Source organism: Pleurodeles waltl, chromosome 12 (assembly GCF_031143425.1).
Source record: "Pleurodeles waltl isolate 20211129_DDA chromosome 12, aPleWal1.hap1.20221129, whole genome shotgun sequence".
In the NCBI taxonomy this organism is placed as follows: domain Eukaryota; kingdom Metazoa; phylum Chordata; class Amphibia; order Caudata; family Salamandridae; genus Pleurodeles; species Pleurodeles waltl.
The window spans coordinates 87,719,955-87,742,049 of record NC_090451.1 but is presented as its reverse complement, the minus strand read 5'-3'; the positions used below and the strand labels follow the sequence as shown (position 1 = coordinate 87,742,049).

At 44.8% G+C, this 22,095-nt stretch overlaps 1 protein-coding gene across 4 annotated transcripts in view; it reads right to left on the bottom strand.

Annotated features, from left to right (window-relative positions):
* The window catches only part of RANBP3 (RAN binding protein 3), a 380,969-nt gene that overhangs the window by 276,582 nt on the left and 82,292 nt on the right, over positions 1-22,095 (bottom strand). For all 4 annotated transcript variants that reach the window (XR_011199904.1, XR_011199903.1, XM_069217335.1 and 1 more), the window contains 2 exons: positions 14,545-14,600; positions 7,904-7,940 (listed from right to left, as the gene is read on the bottom strand). Coding sequence is in view for 2 of the 4 variants with exons in the window: in XM_069217335.1 (XP_069073436.1) it covers positions 7,904-7,940; positions 14,545-14,600 (93 nt within the window). In the remaining 2 variants the exon portion in view is untranslated. The remainder of the gene's footprint in view (positions 1-7,903; positions 7,941-14,544; positions 14,601-22,095) is intronic.

The window sequence follows — 22,095 nt, the reverse complement described above, 5'->3', positions numbered from 1 at the left end:
TGTCTATGGGATAAATGTCTGATCTGGGCAGAGATGTGATCCTGACCATGGCTCGGAGATCCGGATACCTGGAAGAGGTAGGAGTAGCTTCTATCTGCCTGACAGGTACCAGTGTAGTCGTAGATGGTGTCAGAGTTGAAGATGCCGTGGACGGTACTGATTTTTCTGTCGGCGGTGGTCTCGTTGGCGACGGCTTCTTCGATGGTGTCCTCGTCGACGGTGAGACAGCCGATGACGCTGTCGTCGTTGATATTATAGTTGACGGGGCTGTCGTTGACGGTGTTATAAGCGACGATGTTGTGTCGTCGATGAAGATGTCAACGACGCACTCCGTCCTGGAGTCCTCGTAGACAGAGGTTTGATTGAGGGGATAGGAGCCCTTACCGTTGATGTCAAAGTAGTCGTCGCTGACAATGGTCTCGTCAACGATGTAGTGGAGACGGTAGCTGTTAGTACCGTCGTCGTCGTCACGGTCGACAGTGGTGTCGTCGTCGATTTGATTTTAATAGTCACCTTTCTTGAGGTAGAAGGCTCTGAGGAAGGAGAAAGACGGTAGGACTCCTTTTGAAGAGGAGAGGATGGCTCAGAGGAGATTGCAGTCTGTAAGCCCTTTCCATGACGTAATTTCTGCCTCTTTCCAGATTTTTCTGTCTGCCCCAGGTCCTCAGATTTGGACCTTTTGTGTGGCCTCTCTGACCCACTCCCCTCACCTGAAGTACAGGATTTAGCCTGTAACCATGTCAGGAGTCTACCCTCACGGTCTCTGTGGGTTTTTGTGGAGAAAGTGCGACATATCTTGCAGTCTTTCACCTGATGTTGTGGGTAGAGACAATACAAGCAGTCTTTATGTGGATCATCGACATGGAGCCTTTTCTTTCCTCAGGTCTTGCAAGGGCGGAAAAGGCCTTTTCTAGAAGAATCCGACATATTTTAAATTCTTTGAGAGAAAAAAAGCTTCTGAAGAAGTAGAAAACTGAGCAGAGCTCAGGGAGACTCCATTCACACGACGTGCGGTAGAAAATCTGAGGGAAGGAGCTTCTCTGGAGAGTGTTCTAGAGGGTGCTGGTGCCTGATTGGTCAGCAGGCAGGTTTGGGTCCTTTTCACAAAAGGACATGGATAGGCTATATGAGCAATTACTGTTTCCATTATAGCCTATGGCAAAAAAGTTTTATTTGTTAATTATTGCTATTTTATGTACCGTGGGACTCCCACTTCGACGACGGGGATGATTCAAGCATGTGAATTTATGAAAGATCCAATACTGGATAACTGATCTGACTATATTAAAGTCTTATGTTTTCACAGATTTTCTTTTATTACTACTAATTAGGGTGATATTGATCCCTGGCCTAAAGACTCTTGTAACTGCAGTCTGCTTTTATTCTACCCTCCTTCTCCATCTGTATACGTTCTTGTGTTAGTGTAACGAAAACACCTTTCATAGTACAAAGCTGGCTTTATGTTTTATTAGGTTGGCAGATATTGTCCTAGATTTTAATGGATTTTGTGAGCCAATATCATTTAGAGACCTGTGGCAGAAAAAAAATATTTAGCAGCACCGATTTACAAAGATGTCTAAGTCTCACAAAATGTAAGCTTAACTTTTTGCCTAAATCTGCGGAGGTGAGAGAAGGAGGGGAATTAGCAAGAAGCATGAGGCTACTGTCACTACCTCCCACGCTAAAAGAATGCAAGGGGGCAACAAATAGCCAGATAAAGCCAGCAAATCATCCATCTTTACTCAACAACATTCACTCTGCCCATGGGTACTGTCTCTATCAAAGGACCTAAGCTTCGAAAACCGGATCCATCACTGCTTTACAGCAAAATGTTAACCTTCCACCTCATTAAATGCAGTAAAAGTACAAACATTTATTTAAAGCAGAGCTTAACAAATGGGGAATCGTGTTCATGTCTAACTGCGATTGGTTTTACTGAGTGCCTGACAATAATATGTATGTGATGCATACGAAATCCCCAGGTAACTATTCAAAGACAAGTGTTTTGAATTTGGCACTCTATTCAAATTTCCAAAATGGACACCATCCCAATGATCACTGACCCAAGATCTAATTTACAGAAGAGCATGGAGCACATGAGAGGAGAATGGAGGAGGGGTTTAAGTGATTTAAAAAAAAAAATACAATTATTTTTAAAAATGTTTTAAGAACAGTGGCTTGCTGGGTGGGATGCTCAAGCTGTGAATCACCCAGTAATTAAGAAGTACTGCAAGTATAGTGATCCTTACAGTTAAAGTGGCTGACACATCAACAAAACAAAGATCTGAAAAGCAAACTTGAATCAAACTCACAAGTATACGATTACAGAGATGGTTCTGCTACAAACAAAATGGTATCACTGAAAGTTTTCTTGTAAAACTCTTTATTGACATTTGAATATAACAATCTCTGAAACACAGCACTGTCGTATCTGGAAAGATTCATAATCACCATCTACACCCCTCTTCCACTCCCATTAGTCTCCTTCTTCAGCACTGAGTATTCTCATACCAGTCTCAGGATGTGGCCTTTTTACATCTGGCTGAGCCAGGTCATTACACAGGTGGCCTCTATAGGTGTCCCATTCTTCCAAATGTTACCCTACTTCTAGGGACGCCTGTTTCTTTCATAGGTAACCTTTTCAATCATACACCACTCCATGTCAAGCTTCCAAGTCTCCAGCCCCGGAGACTGCTCTGATACCCAGCCCATGGCTATATTCTGTTTTGCCACTGCGAAGCCTAACCTCATCAAGTTTGTTGCAATCAGCCAGAATCTGTTAGTGGAGACACATACGTACACCCCCTCCCGTCTCTTATGCAGTTTACCACATCAGTAAACATGTCAATTGCTGGGTTTTCCCATAGGATGTGGAAAAAGGTAATCGTCTGTCCACACCCACATAGAGCTATCATCTCTAGCCCTCCCCATTTTGACCACAGGAAGACAGGTGTAGTATGAGCGATGTAGTACTTTCAACTGGACCAATCTAAACCCTGTGCGTATGGCCACTTCCGTGGGGGACGCCAGGGCCTCCTCCCAAATCCTCTAGTTCTTGTTCCCATTGTTTTGACGCACTTCAAGACATCGGACATGTGGTTCAGTAATTTTTATAAATCAGCGACATGGCCTTTTTTTAGGCATGAAATAGTCTAGAAGCCCATCCTACAGCGGGAGGATTCCGGATTGGCAGTCCTTTTGGGTATCACTGCCTTGAACGCATGTTGGAGGTATCTGTAGTCTCTGTGGGCACCAGTTGGCATTCCCCCTGCAGGTTGGGCCAGGAGATATTATCTCCCTGTGACCAAACGACTGCCAACTGAGAGACTCATGTGAGGTCCCATTTATCAAAACCTGGCTGTTTTCGCAGGGTACCCAGAATTTCTACATCGGATAGCGGGCCTGCGTAATGGCGTTCTTCCACCCCAAGACAGAAAGAGTAGCCCTCCATAGGTGCACCCCGGTTCATCACCTCAGTTGCCCTTCCCATATAAAGCGTGTAGGTATCCCTGTCATAGCGCAAATCTATCCATGTGCAACACTAGTACCGCTTGCGAGAGGAAGACTCAGTTGTTAATGGTAGTCAGTTGTGCCGCCAAATAGTATTTCTGGACAACTGGTAATGCGATGCCCCATCATACCACCCCCCTGTGAAGCACAGTGTGTGCCGGGCCACTATCCCACAACAGTGTTTGTCCACCCTCTCAATTGCTTTGAAGTATGAGTTGGGCACCACATGCAGAGCGTTTTGGAGGGCATAAAGAAAGCAGTCCAAGGACATAATATTAAATAAGGCTGCCCTCTCTAGCAGCGACAGCGGAAGAGAGATCCAAGGGCGCAAGTCTCATCTCAGCTTTTCCAACAATGGGGCCAAGTTGTTCTTAAACAAAAAGGTCAGTGTCTGGCATGATACAGATTCCTAAATATTGGATGCCCGTACTCATGACCGCCACCAGACAATCTGTTGCCATGGCATCAGACCAAGGATATAATAAGGATCTGTGCCAATCAATGGTGTATCCAACATATTTACCCAAGATCACGATCTACATTATTCTAGTCAGGGTTAATTCCGGGCTGCTACATAGAGCAACATGTTGTCTGAATATAAAGACACTATTTTCTCATTGGTCCTCATTGCAGAACTCGGACCAGTGGATCTCGGTGGAGTCTATTGCCAGTGCAAAACACAGAGGGGAAGAGGGCAACCCTTCCTGGAGATTGGATTGTCTGGATGACCCACCGTGTGCCAGTGACTCTGAAAATAGGAACCCTATCTATTGCATGAAATGTCAGCTAAAGTCCAGTCTGTATAGAACCTCAAAGATATAATCCCATTCCACTGTATCAAAGGCCATTTTGGCATCTAGTGACAGGAGCAGGGCCTGCTTTTGCAGGGTGGCCATCTGTCCCAACATCCCAATGAGACATGGGAGGTTGAGGGCTGTGCTCCAGGCCATGCCAAGAGCTTGTTTTATTTCCCATCTGATAGAAACGGGGCTGGGTGACTCAGTGAACCGCCCTGGTGATATCTGTCACCTGGGTCTCTGTACTCCCTCTGCTTCAAGGCCAAGGTGTGCCTAGTCTCCGGACATCGTGAGGAGGTGCTCCTGGGACAAAGTATCTCATTCTAGCTCTTCCAACTTAGCGTTCTTGTCCTTTTTAAACCCTGAGATGAGGGAAACTGCCTGGCCTCTGACAACAGTTTTGTAGTCAACCAAGGTCAAGTTTTCAGTAGGGTTCTGTCATGTTTCTCAAACACTCCCAGATCACACACTGTTTTCAAATACCACAGATTTCAGGCCTATGACATGAGCGGTCCACAGTGGAGAGGGGCCCGATATTCCCCCCTAGCAAGGTGGCAAGCATTCAAATAGTATGGTATATTTGCTGCTGTTGTGTAATGAGGTAATCTATGCATGAGAGGGTCCTGTGGGCGCCTGAATGGAAAGTATCAACCAGACGTCCCAGTCCAAGGGCTGAAGCCTGAAAGTGGCAGAGGTCTTGTCCAAGGCTGAGTGTTAGGCTGAAGTCTACAACCCATAAGGAGTACTTCAGAGAGCTGGATCAACAGAGCGCTCATGCTGGGGAATGTGGAGACACTTGGGCACGGTGGGACCTATATTGAGCAGATATTAAGCGTTAGACCCTCCCATAGCCCTGATACACATCTCCCTTGTGTGTTTACCCAGGGCCTCTGAATGGTCAGTGGGAGCAATCGTTTCAGTAGAACACCTACTCCTCTGGAGCCCAACATATAGCCTGAATGAGCCACCATCTTGAAGACCCACCTGAAAAGAGCTTGGTAAGTACTTCCCATCACGAGTCTCATGTAGTAGGACCACATTAGGTGCCTGGCGCCTGAGCTATTGCAGTATCAGGGCTCTCTCGATTTCAACCTCGAGGTGATTTACATTCCAGAACATTATCCCCACAAAGGACCCTTCTGCCACTGTGTCTGGAGCCACTCTGGGTCTGAGCTTTCAAGGGCCCAAAGACTGCCCACCCCCCTAAATTAGCAGAGCACTTGTCACCCCAATAAACAAAAAAAATCATATGGGGGGAAAGGGGGCACAGTGCTCACAGCAGGAAGCTCAAACCACAACCCTCCCAGATGTCTTACTTTATACTGTCTTGCATGCATGTTCTCGAAAGCCACCCAGGCAATCACTTAGAAGGTATAGTAACTCTATGCACCTCTGTTGAGTCAACAATGCCTGGCTTTAGGCTAATGCTTAGATGCTTGTTGGTGGCCCTCAGACTCATCCAGTGTCCTCAAATCTTTTGCTTTGGAGCTCACTCAATTTGCTGTCCTGCGAGGTCTGTTTATGTGAGAATCCTAGGAGCTGCAATCCCCTTCCCCAAAATCTGCTTTGATGCCCCGTTCAGGGCCAGTCTTGTCAGATCACCATTGGTAGGAGTGATTCCTCCCCACCAATTAGTCTCCAAGATATAAAGTCAATTCCATGCTTCTTCCGGGGAACCAAGTGCCAAGTTTTCCCTTCTGCCACCACTCACAGCTTGACTGGGATCATCATTGGCATCTCAATGTTTTCTATACTTCCTCAAAGCCTAATTTTAAGAGTGAAATCTGGGTAGAAGCTAATAGTTGCATTGCTGTACTTATTAGTGTGAGGGCGAGGGAGGTGGTCATGGTGTCCAGCTTGGAGGATCACATCTCTGTATCTACTTACAGATGCAAGCAATGACAGCGTGCCATGCCGCACCCTGGTAGAACGCCTGGAACCCTGTGTGTGTGCTGGATGGAGAAAAAGGTTTAACAGTCCCTTTTGCTTAAGCATATTGTCTTCCAAGAAGAGGTCCACACTTGGGCCCTCCACTCTCTCAGACACCCACCACTCGGATATTGTTTCTTCTACTGCGAACCTCAGTCCTCCAGCCTGGCTTCAGTAACATTTGCACTTGCTCATAGTTTGTTGACTAGTTTTCTTAGGCTTTTAGTTTCTGCCTTAAGGGCTGTGATCGACTCTTCTACTTCTTTTACCTTGACTCCCAAGTTGCAGGGTTCCACCCCGGGGAGTGTGACCTCCATACAGAGTCTAGCTTAGGTTCCAGGGAGACCCTCAACCCTTGTATGGCGTCCATGATGTCTTTAAGGGTGGGTGAGGGTGGGGAAAGGGGGTCTCACTATCCTGAGGGGGAATCTTATCAGTCTGTTGTCTCCCGTAGTGGCACTTTGTCTGTTGTGTCTCTGAGAAGAGTATTTGTCCAGCTATGTCTGCTGGGAGGCTCACGCGCCCTTGTGGCCTGTCATTGTGGGTGTCAGTTCAATATCTGGCCCCTCGGTAGGATGTGATAGTAGTCACAGCCACCTGTGAAAGTCAATCCTGTTTAGGAACTGTCTCCTGCAGCCTCTCTGGTGTTCCACCGTCCCATCAAACAGGATCTATGTTTCAATGGAGACTCTGCCTGGCTACCTGGCAAAACTACAGTAATTCACTACTGGACTTTTCAGCTGGCCTGTGTCTGTGCCATTGTGTAATCTCTCTTGGTCTTACAGGCAGTTCAGGATATTCTTGGGTCTGAAAGGCCCCTGGATCTTTTGTTGTCTCAACTCAGGAGCACTTTGGCCTGTTGTGTATCAGTGCCCAGTGGCCTGTCCTTCCTCTCTGCCCATTACTGTCCCCAGCGCGAGGCTTGCTCAGTGGAGTTGGGTCTCAAGCTGCTACCTTGTGAGGGTAACAGGGAGGCAGAGAGGCATGGATATCAGGGTGGATAGTGGGGAAAAAAATCAGGGACACAGGTGGCTGAGTCGCTTCAACAAGCGGCATCTTACTTGGCAGCTAGCCACTCTGCTCCACCATTTAAAGTTTTTGTACACACTGGCAAAATAATTTCCTCCAAACTTTTAGGATGAATTTATAGAGCTGGAAAATATACAAAGCAGTCCCCAAAAAATAATAATCATATTAATAAATCACAATTATAGAGATGGTTCTGCTAACAAAATGTATGAAGTGGAGTACGTAGGCAGAAGAATGCTTAATATCCAAGGACTACTGCACAGGAAAGTCAACTGTGGGTTTACATGTTAGCAACATGTCTTTACTATGAACGGAAGAACCACAGTGGGCCAAATCATGTCTTACAACGAAAGCAATGTAATTCAGACATCAACATCAGGAAATATAGTCTAATGTGCCATGAATCTAATGCCTAGAGACAGAGAAACTGTAATTGTGTCCCAAATATGAAGCACTTCTTCCAAATGTATTTTTGAGAAATAATGACGAGCAAACTTTTTAAAAGAAAAATGCTCAATCAATTTTTTTTCTGACTACATTTTCTACAGAAACAGACACAATGAGACAGAATTATAAAAGTGAGCTACACAGTCAGTGAAAACGTTAGACTTGTGACTTGTAATAAAACTACACCTCACCATCACCGTCTTCTGGACTTGAGCCACCGGCAGATCTCTGAAACAGCAAGCACAAAAATAAGTGAATGACAGTAAAGCACCAATTCTATTTTGTTTTGATGCAAGGAATGTGCTTAACCAGAATGAAATGTAAAGTAAATTACTCCAAAATGCATGGCTGTTCAAGGGACCTGATCTTATTAAACACAGTTAAACAGCCCCACTTAGGATACCAATGTAACATTCGAAGTAGAAGACGATACTTGTACATAAAAACTCACATTTAGACAGGAAGCTGTGGGGGAAACTGAAATACATCATTCCATGGAAAGCTATAACATGTCTGCTATTTGTGGAAAGATATCCTTATCACAATGTTGATTCAGTTATTCCACCAGTTGTCATAAACACATTAGTTTCCTCCATTTCTATATACAAGCGTATAACAACTTAAGTGCTACACGGGCAGAACATAAATTGGGTCTAGTGTGAAGCATTCCCAATATCAAACCCCTACTGGATAAACTGGTTCAGGAAGTAAAGCTCTGAGACTGAATTCTAAATCCAAGTCTAAAATGGGCTAATGAAGTTAAAACTATGCCCCTTTTCTGTCTTTCAAATCAGTTCTTCTGCTCCTGGAATAAAGAGCTTTTCATTATTTCAAGTCTGTTTAAAAAAAATATTTGAAATCTTGAAAGAAAGTTAATCGATTAGGTGTACCTATTGTTCAAAGGTTAGCTAATTCCCAATGACACAAAAATGACTCCGATCAGCCTGTCAACCACTGGGAATAAATGCTCTATGGTGAGCTAAACTTTTCTGCATCCCCCAAAAGCAAGTCAGCCTAACTTTAGAATTATTTTTTTTAAGCTGCAGAGGAGGAAGCACTTTAATTTGGCTTGGACTAAAGTCACTAAAAGTACCGAAAGCCTGCTGTCCTATTTTTTCTTTTTCACTTGTATAATATGCTCAAACATGGGTGCTAAGGAGCCCACATCTCAAACAGCCAGTAGAAGTTTAAAAATCTTCATTATAAGAAAATAATCCATGGAAGGTGGGAGATGAGAGTCTACACCACACATGATTATTTGAGCAGAAATAACAACAATATCTGTTTTTGATGAATTAGCCAGAAAACAATTAAAAATGCCATGAGATTTCAAAATATCAGTAGAGGTAGAAGTGAAAGGTGCTACCTCAGTGAACACCGAAAACACTGAGAAAGACCAGAGAAATTTGTTATCACAGGGATTCGAAATGTATGTAGAACCTCAATGACATTTTAAGAAAAGCCTGAAAATGTAACCAAAACCTTTTTCGGAATTAAGTAAAATTAGGTGGCTTAAATACAGATGACCCACATCAGATCTCCTTCAATTCTGAAAACATTGCTAGTCAATCAGAAGCTTTGGGTAACTCTGCCATTCGGTACCAATCACTCCCGAAGTCCAGGGTAAGGACCAAGTAACCCAATCCACAGTAAACGGTATTAAAAAACAAACAAACAAAAAGGCTTTTTTTTTTTTTTTTTTAAAGCAACCAATGTCTCCTCATTGGGGTTTAAAAAGTATTGGATAACACAACTTCCTTAAATGAGGACTGAGCACCCTAGAAACAGTACTTAAAAGTGACACCTCTTCACTCAGAACCCTTCCTACTGCGGCCACTCTCCTCACAGTTTATAGGGCAGTATAAGTTATTTAGAACTATAATGAAACACTGACAGTTCATTAAATAAAATGAAACACTGAAACGAGCAATTTAAGATACAGATCTCGAAGACCAACTGCTAAGACTGCTATAATCAGCATTTACCTTGACCTAGAGCCAGCCTATCCACCCCCTAATGGCCAGCATTTGACATTTATGTGTTGCGCTGTCAAATGAAAATCCACTAAGGAGAGAAGTGGAGCGTCATCATAATGATTTTAGAGAGCTATGAAGCCAATACAGGAGACAAGAAAGTTCAGGGCATAGCCTTCCCCATGATCAGATAGCATAGAAGTAAACCAATCCAGGCCAATGCCACTAAAGCATCATCTGAGAAGTAGTAACTCCAGATTACCATTTAAGAAGCAAGTAAACCACTTTAGGACTGTTCTGACAAGGCTACATTCATGGAGATCTATCAGCAGTCCCTCATAATTGATTTAGCACTGTCAAAATCTCAAGCTTGAAACTGAAAACATCCATTCAGCGAAGCGTTCAAGAGCTAAATAAAAATTCCTAGTCAAGATGACAAATTCAGACCGTGCTACGGCTTCAAGAAGAAATAAGTCCTAAAAAGCGGGTTGGGCACACGGGGGATGAATCACTGATGTTGTAATTAGTTTCAATGAGTTCAAAATGCAGGTTGAAAATCAAAAGCAAAACCATTCAACTAAATAGAACTGTGTTGTACACCCTGAATTCGTTCAATGTGTTTTCTGCCCTTCCATGCAATATGGATTGTGTAGGCATCCGATATCTCTTCGAGGGACGACACTTGCAATCAATTTGCTTTTGAAGTTATTGAGGAAGCTATTAACATTCAAACTAAACTGAAGAGTTATGACAAGGGAGAAGAAAGTTAAACAACTAATAACCCTGGAATAGGAACCTGCGTAGTAAACCCTGTCTCACAAACGCTAGGATTCTATTTTTCAGAAAGAAAAATATCAGATTGCACATGGGGGACTGTAAACTTACCGGTAAGATTCTCAGAACTAGAGGCACTGATGTTTAATTCCCAGAGGGAGCTAGCAGCAGCAGTATAGGAGGGGCATACAACATTCAGGAAACAATGTTCTTATTTAATATTGGGCTTAGAAATCAGCCTATCCTGTAGGTTTCAAGCCACTCACTTGAAAATGAGTATCTGCTTCTAGAGGCAACTAAGAAGGCTTTCCCTGTGTGCCAGTAAGGGTAGTAATTCTGCTGAGATTATACTTTCAGTCTGTATTCTCTCCTAAGCTGGGGTGCAGGCCTCCTCACCACCCAGAGGACACACTAACAGCACTGGCTCAGGGCTCTGGTTTCTTTAGTACCCCAGCAGAAAAAGCAGGATGCCAAAGCCAACCTGGGAGTCAGCAATATTCAAACATTGCTTGATCTTCCAATCCTAACCGAGCATCCTGTCCTGGTTGCTGGTCATATTTCAGAGACTTAAGCCCAAAGTCCCAAGTCGGCCCAGTTCAGGCTGGTAAAGGTGTTGCACAAGTTGTCCTAAAATGGAGGTCAGCATCTTCTTCTAGCTTACTGCAAATGGAGATGATCACAAACAGGAAAAGCAGGAAGGGAAGGTTTCAGTCAGGGAGGGAAAAATCTATACTACACGAACAACGAACTGGATAGCTACCAACCCACTATAGACAGTTTTGTAGCGATTAGTCGAGAAGGGATGTATTTCGCAGAGGGACTCAATTTTGTATTTCATGGACAAGTGAGTCAAAAACAAACAAAAAAACACATCCTATAGTCGAACTGTCACACACACGTTACAAATACTCTTAGTACATCTCAGACATGATCAAAGAAAGGGAGCCCCAGTTACGGTGAGTAGATGGGTCTTCACTGTGAAGGAACCGCAAGCAGGCTCCCTACTGGGGTAAGGGCAAAACCAACCTTGTCTCTGAACTAGAACTGCATTTCCACTATTATTAGTTGGTCAATGAATAGTTTGGATTGAAAGTGCCACAGCCACCATCAGAATGGGGGTACAGCTTGACTGCAGAACCCAAGAGCCCAAAACAGAAGATACCCATCTGACCGTGAAATCAGATGTTGTCTGGATAGGGAGACACATGCAGAATTAGCACTAGGCTGTCCTGTGAAAGATCCACTAGCATTCCTACAGTTTAGTGAACACACTGATAATTAATGTATGTCAATCTGCCTATGCGTACATAAACATTTGCATGAAGGCCCGCCTTTACTGTCACTTGTAAGCCATGAAGAACCCATCAGTTAGTGATGGCTTGAAGGAACCAACTATCTATGTAGGGATAGATGCAAATATCTTTTCATCAAAGAAAAGATGCACCTAGTCCTCTCCATTTCCCAAATACCTTGCTGGTTAACTTAAAAAATACTCTGTACTGGAAATACCAAATGCCCAACACTAAATCGTTTGAAACATGAGTGATTTGTGCAGATTGGAAAACCAGAATAGATGATTTGTAGTTTTTTTAGTGTACCTCAAGTATGCTTGCTGTGGATGAAGAAAGATTTGGTAATGTGCCAAACATCATCAACCTGTATCTTGAATTACTTGATTAACATTTTGAGTTCAAGAATAGTCTACAATGCATGCTTTGGTCTTTTCTTTTTGAGACATAGGACAGGTTTGCCTCAGATCTAGTTAGTACAATTCAACAGAACAGGAAGTTACTTAAGTGTTTTTTTTTTTTTTTTTTAAAGATGTGTTGACTCATTACTGATACATGGGTAAAAGCCTTCGGGCCGGATTCTAAACTTGGCGGGCGGCGGGAGCCGCCCGCCAAGGGGGAACCGCCAGAAGACCGCGGCGGTCATTCTGGGTTTCCCACTGGGCTGGCGGGCGACCGCCAAAAGTCCACCCGCCAGCCCAGTGGGAAACACCCTTCCCACGAGGAAGCCGGCTCCGAATGGAGCTGGCGGAGTGGGAAGGTGCGACGGGTGCAGTTGCACCCGTCGCGAATTTCAGTGTCTGCAAAGCAGACACTGAAATTCTTTGTGGGGCCCTCTTACGGGGGCCCCACGACACCCCATACCGCCATCTGGTGGATTCCCATGGGCAGCAGAAAGTCGGCGGTACACCGCCGGCTTTCCGCTTCTGGCCGCGGCAGTACCGCCGCGGTCAGAATGCCCGGCGGAGCACCGCCAGCCTGTAGGCGGTGCTACCGCCAACCACCGCCCTGGCGGTATTTACCGCCAGGGTCAGAATGACCCCCTTAGTTTCCAGACATGTGAATCAATAAACTAAAACTATTGAAACTCGTCAAAGAAGAGCAAGATGGTGAGTTATTTAGGTCCTTAGTTGTTTCTATTCAACACTACGCTTCTAAACTGGACCCGCCTTTCCACTCCCCTCCAACATTGCCAATGTCTAGAAGGAAGCTTCCTGTGACAAACATATATCTGTATCTACCTATCTATCTATCTCTGTATATATTCACCTCCACTCTCTTCCAAAAAGCAAATGATATTGTAAGGCTGAGTACATATCGTACTTTTGTAGTGAACTAGAGTCTGGTGATCTTGGAATCTAGGCATGACAAAAGTGGGACAGAAGAACATGAGATGGCTTCTAGAGACGCTTTAGAATTTATTGGTCAACAAACCGACCAGTGCAATTGAGAATCATATTTGTTGTCAGTAACCATGGATGCAAGTAGCTTTCATATAATTTCATCTGCCAGTGAACAGGAGTGAGGGTGTTGGTTAAAGTAGCAATTGACAAAAAAAAAAAAAAAAGGGGGTGTGAGCTAAATTTAAGAAATGCACTTCTACATCTGGCTTAAAGAATGGACCGGGTAGGTACAACAAGAAGGTGAATATGTGCTGTCATCCAAAGCAAAGTGGACGTCTTAATTCACAAAATGTTTGTCCTACTGTAACAGGGATCATATAGAGTGTAAATGATTGGTGATGTAACTATCCAGTTGTTAGAGCATTCAGTGTTTATCAACTTTGGAGGCTCTACTCCTGTGAACCTATGCTTTTGTGAAGAATCAGGTTTTGCTCAGAGTTTGAGCAGTTTCATGTAGTCGGAGAGTGGGAGTCGGAGTGGGGCCAGGGTCTTATATAAATGAACAATTAAGTGAAGCTCCAAAGCACAATATGGATTCTGTGTAGCGGTTTCCTTTATTGGAACACTGCGTTTCTAGGTGCCTGTGAAAGCTAGGTAAACCCTTGAACCCAATTTGCTTTCTCTGCACTAGAGTTGTACCTGTGACACCAGGATACGCCGGAAAGTCTCTACCAAGAATAATTAACAGAATTCCAAAAGAATATTGAGCTGCAGCTGAACCTATAACAGGATTCCTCTGCTGTTGTGTAAATCAAGGGTGTAACACACATCCCCCTTTAAACAAACTACCAGACTGATCACTGAGTTGCATGCAACATGAAGGACCACTCAAAACCCCACACCCGTTCCGTTAACAGGTATGAAAGACAAGTGTCCGCTCTAAAACCACACATGATTGCAAGTCAACGATGGTGCTATCAATATTGAAAAATTCAGAACTAGGAACAAATCCCAATCAATATGGGAGGTGTAAATAATGTGAGGGAGTTCTGGCACAATATTCTAAGAGAATCTGTGTTCAAGAAGGAAGGAGATATTCACTGACCCTAGAGCCTTTAGTATAATTTTCACCCCAACTGTACAACAATGATATGGTATTCAAACAGTGTTGTAATGTGATATTTAAAAAACAATGGACCAATTTCAATTAGAAAATGGAGCACGGGGTGCTATAGAATATGTGCATATTAAGTTTTAGATTTTTAAACTACTTTTTTGGATTGAGACATATTAGAATAAACTAGACATGGTTGATTGGGACAAGAAACCCTACTAAACTGTTATTTTATTTTTAGCACTGGGCTGGAGGTTGGTGGCATCTAATCAACCAGAGGTACAACTTTCCTGAGAATCTGACTGCTTTTTTGATAGCACAAAAATCTTAACTTCTTACCTTCTGTGCCTTATCCTTCTGGAACACAAAGACAGGTGGAGCAATAGCAGGCTTTTCTATTTAAAAGAAAAGGAGACTTGTCAGCTTGGTTACGTATGACTGGGTAACATAATATAGACTCTTCAATAGTTCAACAAGTCAGTGGCCAAATTATCAATACATCTGCATTTTAGGTTAAACCAGTACATGGCATGCAAGACAAACGTTTTGTAACTTAAGCGTCAGTATCTTCCATAGATTCACATGCTTGAATTATTCCCCATCGCCATGCTCACATCCCACTTTTTTGCTTTCTCAATTGCACCTGTAAAACAATCTTTACAAATGTTTTGCAGGAGCTAATCTAGAAGGTGGCAACTGTATCTGGCTGGGGATAGCTTTTGTAAAAACTCCCAATTGTATCAGCAATTAAGATTTGAAGTTCTCACTCCAAGACAAATTCTGAATTTCAAATGCCATGAAAAGTTGTGAATGTGGATGCAAGAGGCCACCCCTACTTGTTTGCGCTTTGTCCTCATAAGTGCTGTTCCTTTTGATTTCTGCTGAGTTTTATAGTAGTTTTTCCTTAGTGTCATAAGTATTCTAGGCAGTTGAAGGATTGGCGATAATTGACATACTGTTTGCACATTGGGCTATATTGTGAAAAGCTACTCTTGTCAATCTCTCATCTTTAAGAGCCGAGAAATTGGGAGGGTTTGCGAAGCTGCAATACCTAAAGAGAATGTGTAGCGTTGTAATAGTCTTTATGCACTAACGAACAAGTTACTTACTTTCTGTAACATTATCTGATAGAGACTATATCTAGCTGCGGATTCCTAACATTTAAATTTGCCAGGCGCCAGACTTGATGCGTAATATTTTTGCGTGAACATTACCCCTGCGAGCAATCGGGAGGCTTTGTTCAGTTCTGCACACTGGAGGCGACATCGCAGTCACCTTTATAGGTGCTACTCACGCGAGCAGACAATTACTTTTCATGACTTTCCTCACAGGAGCACAGAGCTATGAAGTGCACCGACAGTGTGCCCAAACTAGGGCCCTATAAGGGATCATCCCATACCATACCATACCATATAAATCTGTCCGCACAGCTGGGAGGCATGGGTGGGTCCATAAGGAATCTGTAGCTACATATAGTCTCTACCAGAAAATGGGTTACCGAAGGTAAGTAACTTGTTCATCTGATAGAGACTTCTAGTTGCTGATTCCTTACCTTTAAAAAAATACCTAAGCAATACTATTGCGGCGGTGGGCTGCGGAAAAATTTATTAAACTAGGAAGTCCTGTAGGACTGATTGGGCGAAGTGCCCTTCCCTGTGGACCTGACTGTCTGGGCAGTAGTGTTTAGCAAACGTGTGCAGGGACACTTATGTTGTTGCAAGGCAGATGTCCAGGACTGGGACTCCACATGCTAATGCCATGGTTACAGCTTTTCCTCTGGTGGAATGGGCAATTAAGCCCTCAGGAGGCTATTTTTTAGACAGGGTATAGCAGATCTTAATACAGAAAACAATGCAGCACTAAATGGTTTGTTTCTGTATTGCCCGACTTTTCTTTGATCCAACATTACCCACAAGCAGTTGGCTGTCCACCCGAAATTCTTTTGTGCGGTCAAGGTAGAACAACGCTCTTTTTGGGTCCACAGGGAAGAGCATAAAAGGTGGGCAGGGTGACCGACTGTCCCAAATGGAAGGGGGTCACCATTTTGGGAAGGAAAGAGGCCCTAGTGTGAAGCACCACTTTGTCTGTGGACACCAACAAATAGGTAGGCTTAGATCGCAAAGCCTGCAACTCACTCACACTGCGGGCAAATGTCATCACTAAAAAGACTGTCAAAGGGGACAATTGTGTGGGGGCTTAAAAAGAAGCACACATTAGATAGGTGAGAACTAAATTGAGATTCTGAGGCAAGATAAAGAGCAAAGGCGGAAACATATGCACAAGCCCTTTTCGAAACCTATTTAAATAGGGAACTAAAAGAGAGAGGGTTAGTCAGGCAGCCGCAGGAAAGCATTCAGAGCAGAAAGATAGCCCTTCAGAGTACCCAGAGAAGATCCCTACTGGACAAGAGTAAGAATGAAGAGACGAATATCAGAGAAAATCAGAAAGCGGGTCTATAGAATTTTCTATACAATATAACACAAACTGTTGCCATCAGCAGCATAAACCATCTTGGTAGAGGGCCACCTGAATGCCAGAATAAGATTATAGACTTCGGGAGGAAGGTTGAAGTCTTTCAACTGTCGTTCCAAAATCTTCACAAGGGGGGCTGGGGGAGGGGCGGTTGACAGGTTCAGGTGGAGAACCTTCCCACAACAGAAGATCCTCTGGAAGGGGCATTCTGATCAGAGGATCGATGTTCATTCTCAGTAGCAAGGGATACCAGACTCTGTGCCCAGTCCGGAGCCACAAGGATGACTTAGGCCCAGTCATTTTTTATCTTCTTGAAAACTCTCGGCAAAAGTGGTATGGGCAGAAAGGCACACAGGAGGCATGACCTTCACTCAAGACTGAAAGTGTCTGAGCGACAGCTGCCTTGGACACTCAAATGTACTGACACTGCACGTTCTCTTTTAACCAAGGCTCTCCCAACTGCTGAAAAGTCCTTACGACGCCTCCGAATGGAGACGCCACTAATGATTCACTAGACATTTACAACGGAGTTTGTCTGCCCTGGTGTTCAGAGAACCTGCCAGATGTTGAACCACCAAGGTTATGCCCTGCTGTTCCAGCCATGTCCAGGGATGCAGGGCCTCTTTACAAAGGGCCCACGACCCCACCCCACCCTGCTTGTTGCAGTACCACATGGTGGTGGTGTTGTTGTCCGGGAACACCTGCACTAGCTTCCCCCTGACAGAGGGAAGACATGCTTTCAGTGCTAACTGAATCACCTCAAGCTCCAGCAAGATGATGTGGAGTTTGGATTCCGCTGGAGACCAGGGTCCTCTGATCTCTACCTCTCCCAGATGTCCGTCTCATCCCAGGAGTGACGCATCTGTCACCATCATAAAATCTGATTTGGGAAGGGAGAGGAGACTGCTTTGACCCAATAGCAGTTCATTTGCCACCACTGCAGGTCAGTCCCCTCTGAGATCTGGATCATGTTGGAGACACTAACCTTATGCTGAGACCACAGGAACTTCAGGTCCCACTGCATATCCCACAAATGCCATCTGGCATGATTCACCTACAGGAGGCTATGAGTCTCAGCAGCCTCAGTCATTCTCACCGAAATCCAGGACAAAGCCTGAAACATTGGTATCATAGCCTGGTTATACTGGACTTGCTGCTCAGAAAGATAAGCCAGAAACTGCACTGATCAGCTCCGATCAAAAAGGGAGCATCTGCGAAGGAGTCAGGTGTGACTCTGGCATGTTTATAATGAGCCCCAGTGAATGCAGAGGTCTGCCGTAGTCCGGAGGTTGGAGATGATAGCCTGGGGTGAGTCTGCCTTCAACAGCCAGTCGTTGAAATGGGCGAAGACTGACACCCCTAATCTCCACAGATGAGCTACGACCACTGCCATCACCTTGGTGAACACCCCAGGTGCACTGATAAGGACAAAGGGGAGCATGGTGAACCCATAAGTGCTTGTGGCCTACCTTGAATCGCAGGTAAAGTCTGTGGGCAGCCAGGACAGTGATGTGGAAATACGCAACCCGCAAGTCCAACACTACCTACCGGTCTCCTTGGTCTAAGGTAGACAAGACCCGAGTCAAAGTGAGCATCTTGAATTTCTCATTTTTAGGTCGAGCGCGCAAGCACTTTTACCGGTTGTGAGCATTGTAGGGTTTTTACCAAGCCCATCACTTTAATTCGTCTGTGGGGGGGATAAGAATAAGAATAAGAATAATCACTTGACGTCATTGGTAAATGCTCTACGTTTGTCCTGCCTTGAGGCGGTTTGGTTACTGCCTTGGACACTAACTGTTACAGGGATAACTGCATGATTGCGGATATACTTCAGCGTGGGAAAACTATTTTTTCTTTTGTCTGCGCTTTGTGACTGCCATGGTGCTCAAAGTGCTTACAGCGCAAACTCGAACGACGGTATCATGTTTAACATTACATGCACTCTGATCTGCTTAGTACACATTCTTTGTAGCAGGCACATTAACCCTGTTCGCTACCTTATGATAACCGCAAACTTCCAATAAACAAAAGTATGTTCTCTTGGCTGCCATGGCGCTCACAGTGCAAACTCAATCAGCGGTATCGTTTTTACATTATATGCACTCTGATCTGCTAAGTACACGTTCTTTGCAGAAGGTATATTAACCCTTTGCGCTACCTTATCAGGACTCCAAGCTCCCACAAGACATAAGTACGTTCTCTCTACAGAAAGAACATAAATCACCAGAGTTATTTTGACATATTATACATTGCTTGCACTTTGTGAGTTGCCCAGTACGCTTTCTTTGCAGCAGTCCACATTAACCCCGTGCGCTATCTTATGACACCAAGCTTCCACTAGACAAAAGTATGTTCTCTTGGCTGCCATGACTCACAGCGCTCGAAAGCAAACTCGATCAGTGGTATCGTTTTTACATTATATGCACACTGATCTGCTTAGTACATGTTTTTTTGCAGCAGGCATATTAACCCTTTGTGCTACTTTATGATGATGCCAAGCTTCCACTAGACCAAAGGACGTTCCCTCTAAAAAGAGCATAGATCACCAGTTATTTTGACATTTTTACATTACATAAACTTTGTGTAAATGTGAGACCTATTGCATTGCAAATGCTTGTTGAGAAAGATTGACTGTTCAGAGATCTATAATAGGGCGAAGGCCCTGGTTCCTCTTCGGATATAAAAAAGTAGCAGGAATAACAACCACTGCCTAATTCGTATATCGGAACCCTCTCTATGGCTCCCTTGGCCAAATTAGCTGTGACTTCCTCATGGAGTAACAGTAGATGATCCTCCGTCAAGCGATCTACTGCTGGGAGTATAAGGAAAGATTCAAAGGGAAGGGAGCAGCCCCTCCAAATAATCTGCAGGACCCACCTGTCTGATGTTATGGTCTACTTTTGGGGAGATGACGGATTCTCCCGCCAAATGGACAGCCATGATCCCTTATAAGGAGACTAGGTGGGCTTAGAGGCTGCTGGGGGGTTGGTGGTGGATAACCTCTGGCGGCCAGGTCCACCCACTAGGTCAGAATGCACCACGTCCACGTACAGCTTGGGGAACTTGTGCACAACGGTGGCTGGCATAGAGTTGTAATGGTGGCACGTCCCTTCCGTAGCTGCGAAAGGCAGGCTGGATACATGGGGTAACAGAGGCCCAAGGACTTGGGTAAGTCCTTAAAGCTCTTCAGTGCAGAGTTTGCCTTCTCTCTGAAGAGGTGGGTCCCTTTGAAGGGCGTGTCCATGAGATTGGCCTGGACATCCTCCGAAAAACCTAGATGTACTCAACCAGGTGTGGCATCTAAGAGCCACTGTTGATGAAACCGTCCTGCGCAGTCAGTGGGTTGTGTCCAATCCATACCCGATGGTGATGTTTGCTGCATCTCTCCTATCCTTGACAGCATCGGAGAGGATGGCCCGGGGCTGTGGCAGCACAGCAGTGTCCCACAACTTGTGGGAGTAGCGGCCCAAAAGGGATGCAGGTCTCATCAACTGCAATGCAGGGCTGGTGGAAGAAAACACTTGCTTTCCTAAGGTGTCCAGCCTTTTGGATTCCCTGTCTGGGAAAGCCGCATGGAATACACCATGGGATGTGGAGGCTTACCAGGCTCTCAGGTGTGGGATGTAGGTCGAGGACAGCGGGCAATTGTCCTGTTCACAGTAGCCCCTGTGCTTGGCTTGGATCACATTCCCAGCAGGACAACAGTCAGTGCTTTGTTGAAGGGGAGCGGAGATTCTGATGAGGAAGCCCCAGGCTGAAGCACTTCTGTGAAGAGGTTAGTCTGGATCACCACAGAAGGTAGTTCGAGGACCCCTGCTGCCCTCTTCATCACCATTACATATGATGCTCCCTCCTCTGTAGCCACGGTAGAGGGAGAAAGCAAACCAGCACCTGGAGATGTGTCCAGGCCACCAGCATCTCCCAGTTCCTCATACCAGTCCACAGATGTTGGGAGTGTCCAGCTTGTATTCCAAATGGTCCAGTGACCTCTCCCATTCTTCTCCCATGCCTGGCTGTTCAGATAAATGCTCAGCCAACAACATAGGACCAATGGACCCTGTTGGTGTTGGAGCTGGCGTAGAGTGATGCCGTTCTGAATCCAAGTCATCAGGGATTGGAATGGACTGGTGCTGCCGGTGTCATTGGAGTCGAGACTGGTGGATATCGTATTGACATGAGCAGTGCTAGTCCGGATCAGAGATAGGATCCACAAGACCCCACCGAGGCCATTGCAGCAGAAACTGATGGGGCCCATAGGTGCTCCGGAGTCACCGCCTGCTCGAATAAGCAGTGTATTGCCTCTTAAAACTCCTTTATCTGAGCGGGGGTCGCTCCAGCTCCCAGAAATGGGGGGAGGTGCGGAGTCAGACCTGGCAAATGACCCACAGAACCATCCCTGGAACGAGATGTTCCGAAGTTGTCAGGTCAGCCGAAGAGAAGTCTAAGAACACTTTGACTTCTTATGCCTCTTCCTAGAGTGTCCCGATGACTTAGAATTGGACGAATAGTACTTTGGGCTCCTGGAGCGGTGCCAGGACCTACTCAATTGAGACAGAGACCTCCACGGAGTCGCGCTAAAAATTGTCAGGCCGCAAACAGCTTTAGGGACTGCTCCCTCAAAGCCTTTGGCATCATGGCCCGACAGTCCGAGCACAACTTTGAGTTGTGGTTGTGCTCGACACACCACAAACAGACCAGATGGGGGTCTCTAACCGACATGGTGCTGTGACTAGCACCACATGGTTTGGAACCTTCCTTTCTAGAAGGCATCCTTTGACACTCAAAAAATTACTGTGAAAATGTTTTTTAAAAACCTGTCAAAAAACGACAAAGGGGTAGCTCTTCTCCAGCACAACACTAACTTGCGCGGAAAGAGAAGAACTGTTGCCTGCACGCTAGTATGGTGCATATGTAAGTGACCGCAAAGTCACTCCCTGCACCAACGATGACATGCAGAACCAAACTAAGCAAACTGACAGCGTGCAGGAGTATTGCTCACGTAAAAACCTTTCGGATACAGTCTACACCTGGGAAATTCAAAGGTAAGGAATGTGCAGCTAGAAGTCTATCAGATGTGCTCATGCACATATTTTCTGAATAGATGAGGTCCCAAAGAACCTTTCCAGAATCATTCCTTGACTTTACTCCGAAAGAAAGTGCACTTAAGCCATCATTTTTTCCACAATACAGACTCTTCCACTAGTTAATAGAAACCTACGTTAAAGACATCAAATCAGGATTTTCTCTCTCTCTCATAATCAGTTCTGCCTCCTCTTTTTTATCTTAACACAATTCTAGAAATGTGGAATGCCTGTCCACATTTGCCCATCCTAACAGCCTCAAATAGCAAGCACAATCATAGCCTTACTAAATCCCATAGCCATGGAAGTCATCATCTCGACCATGGCATTGATACAT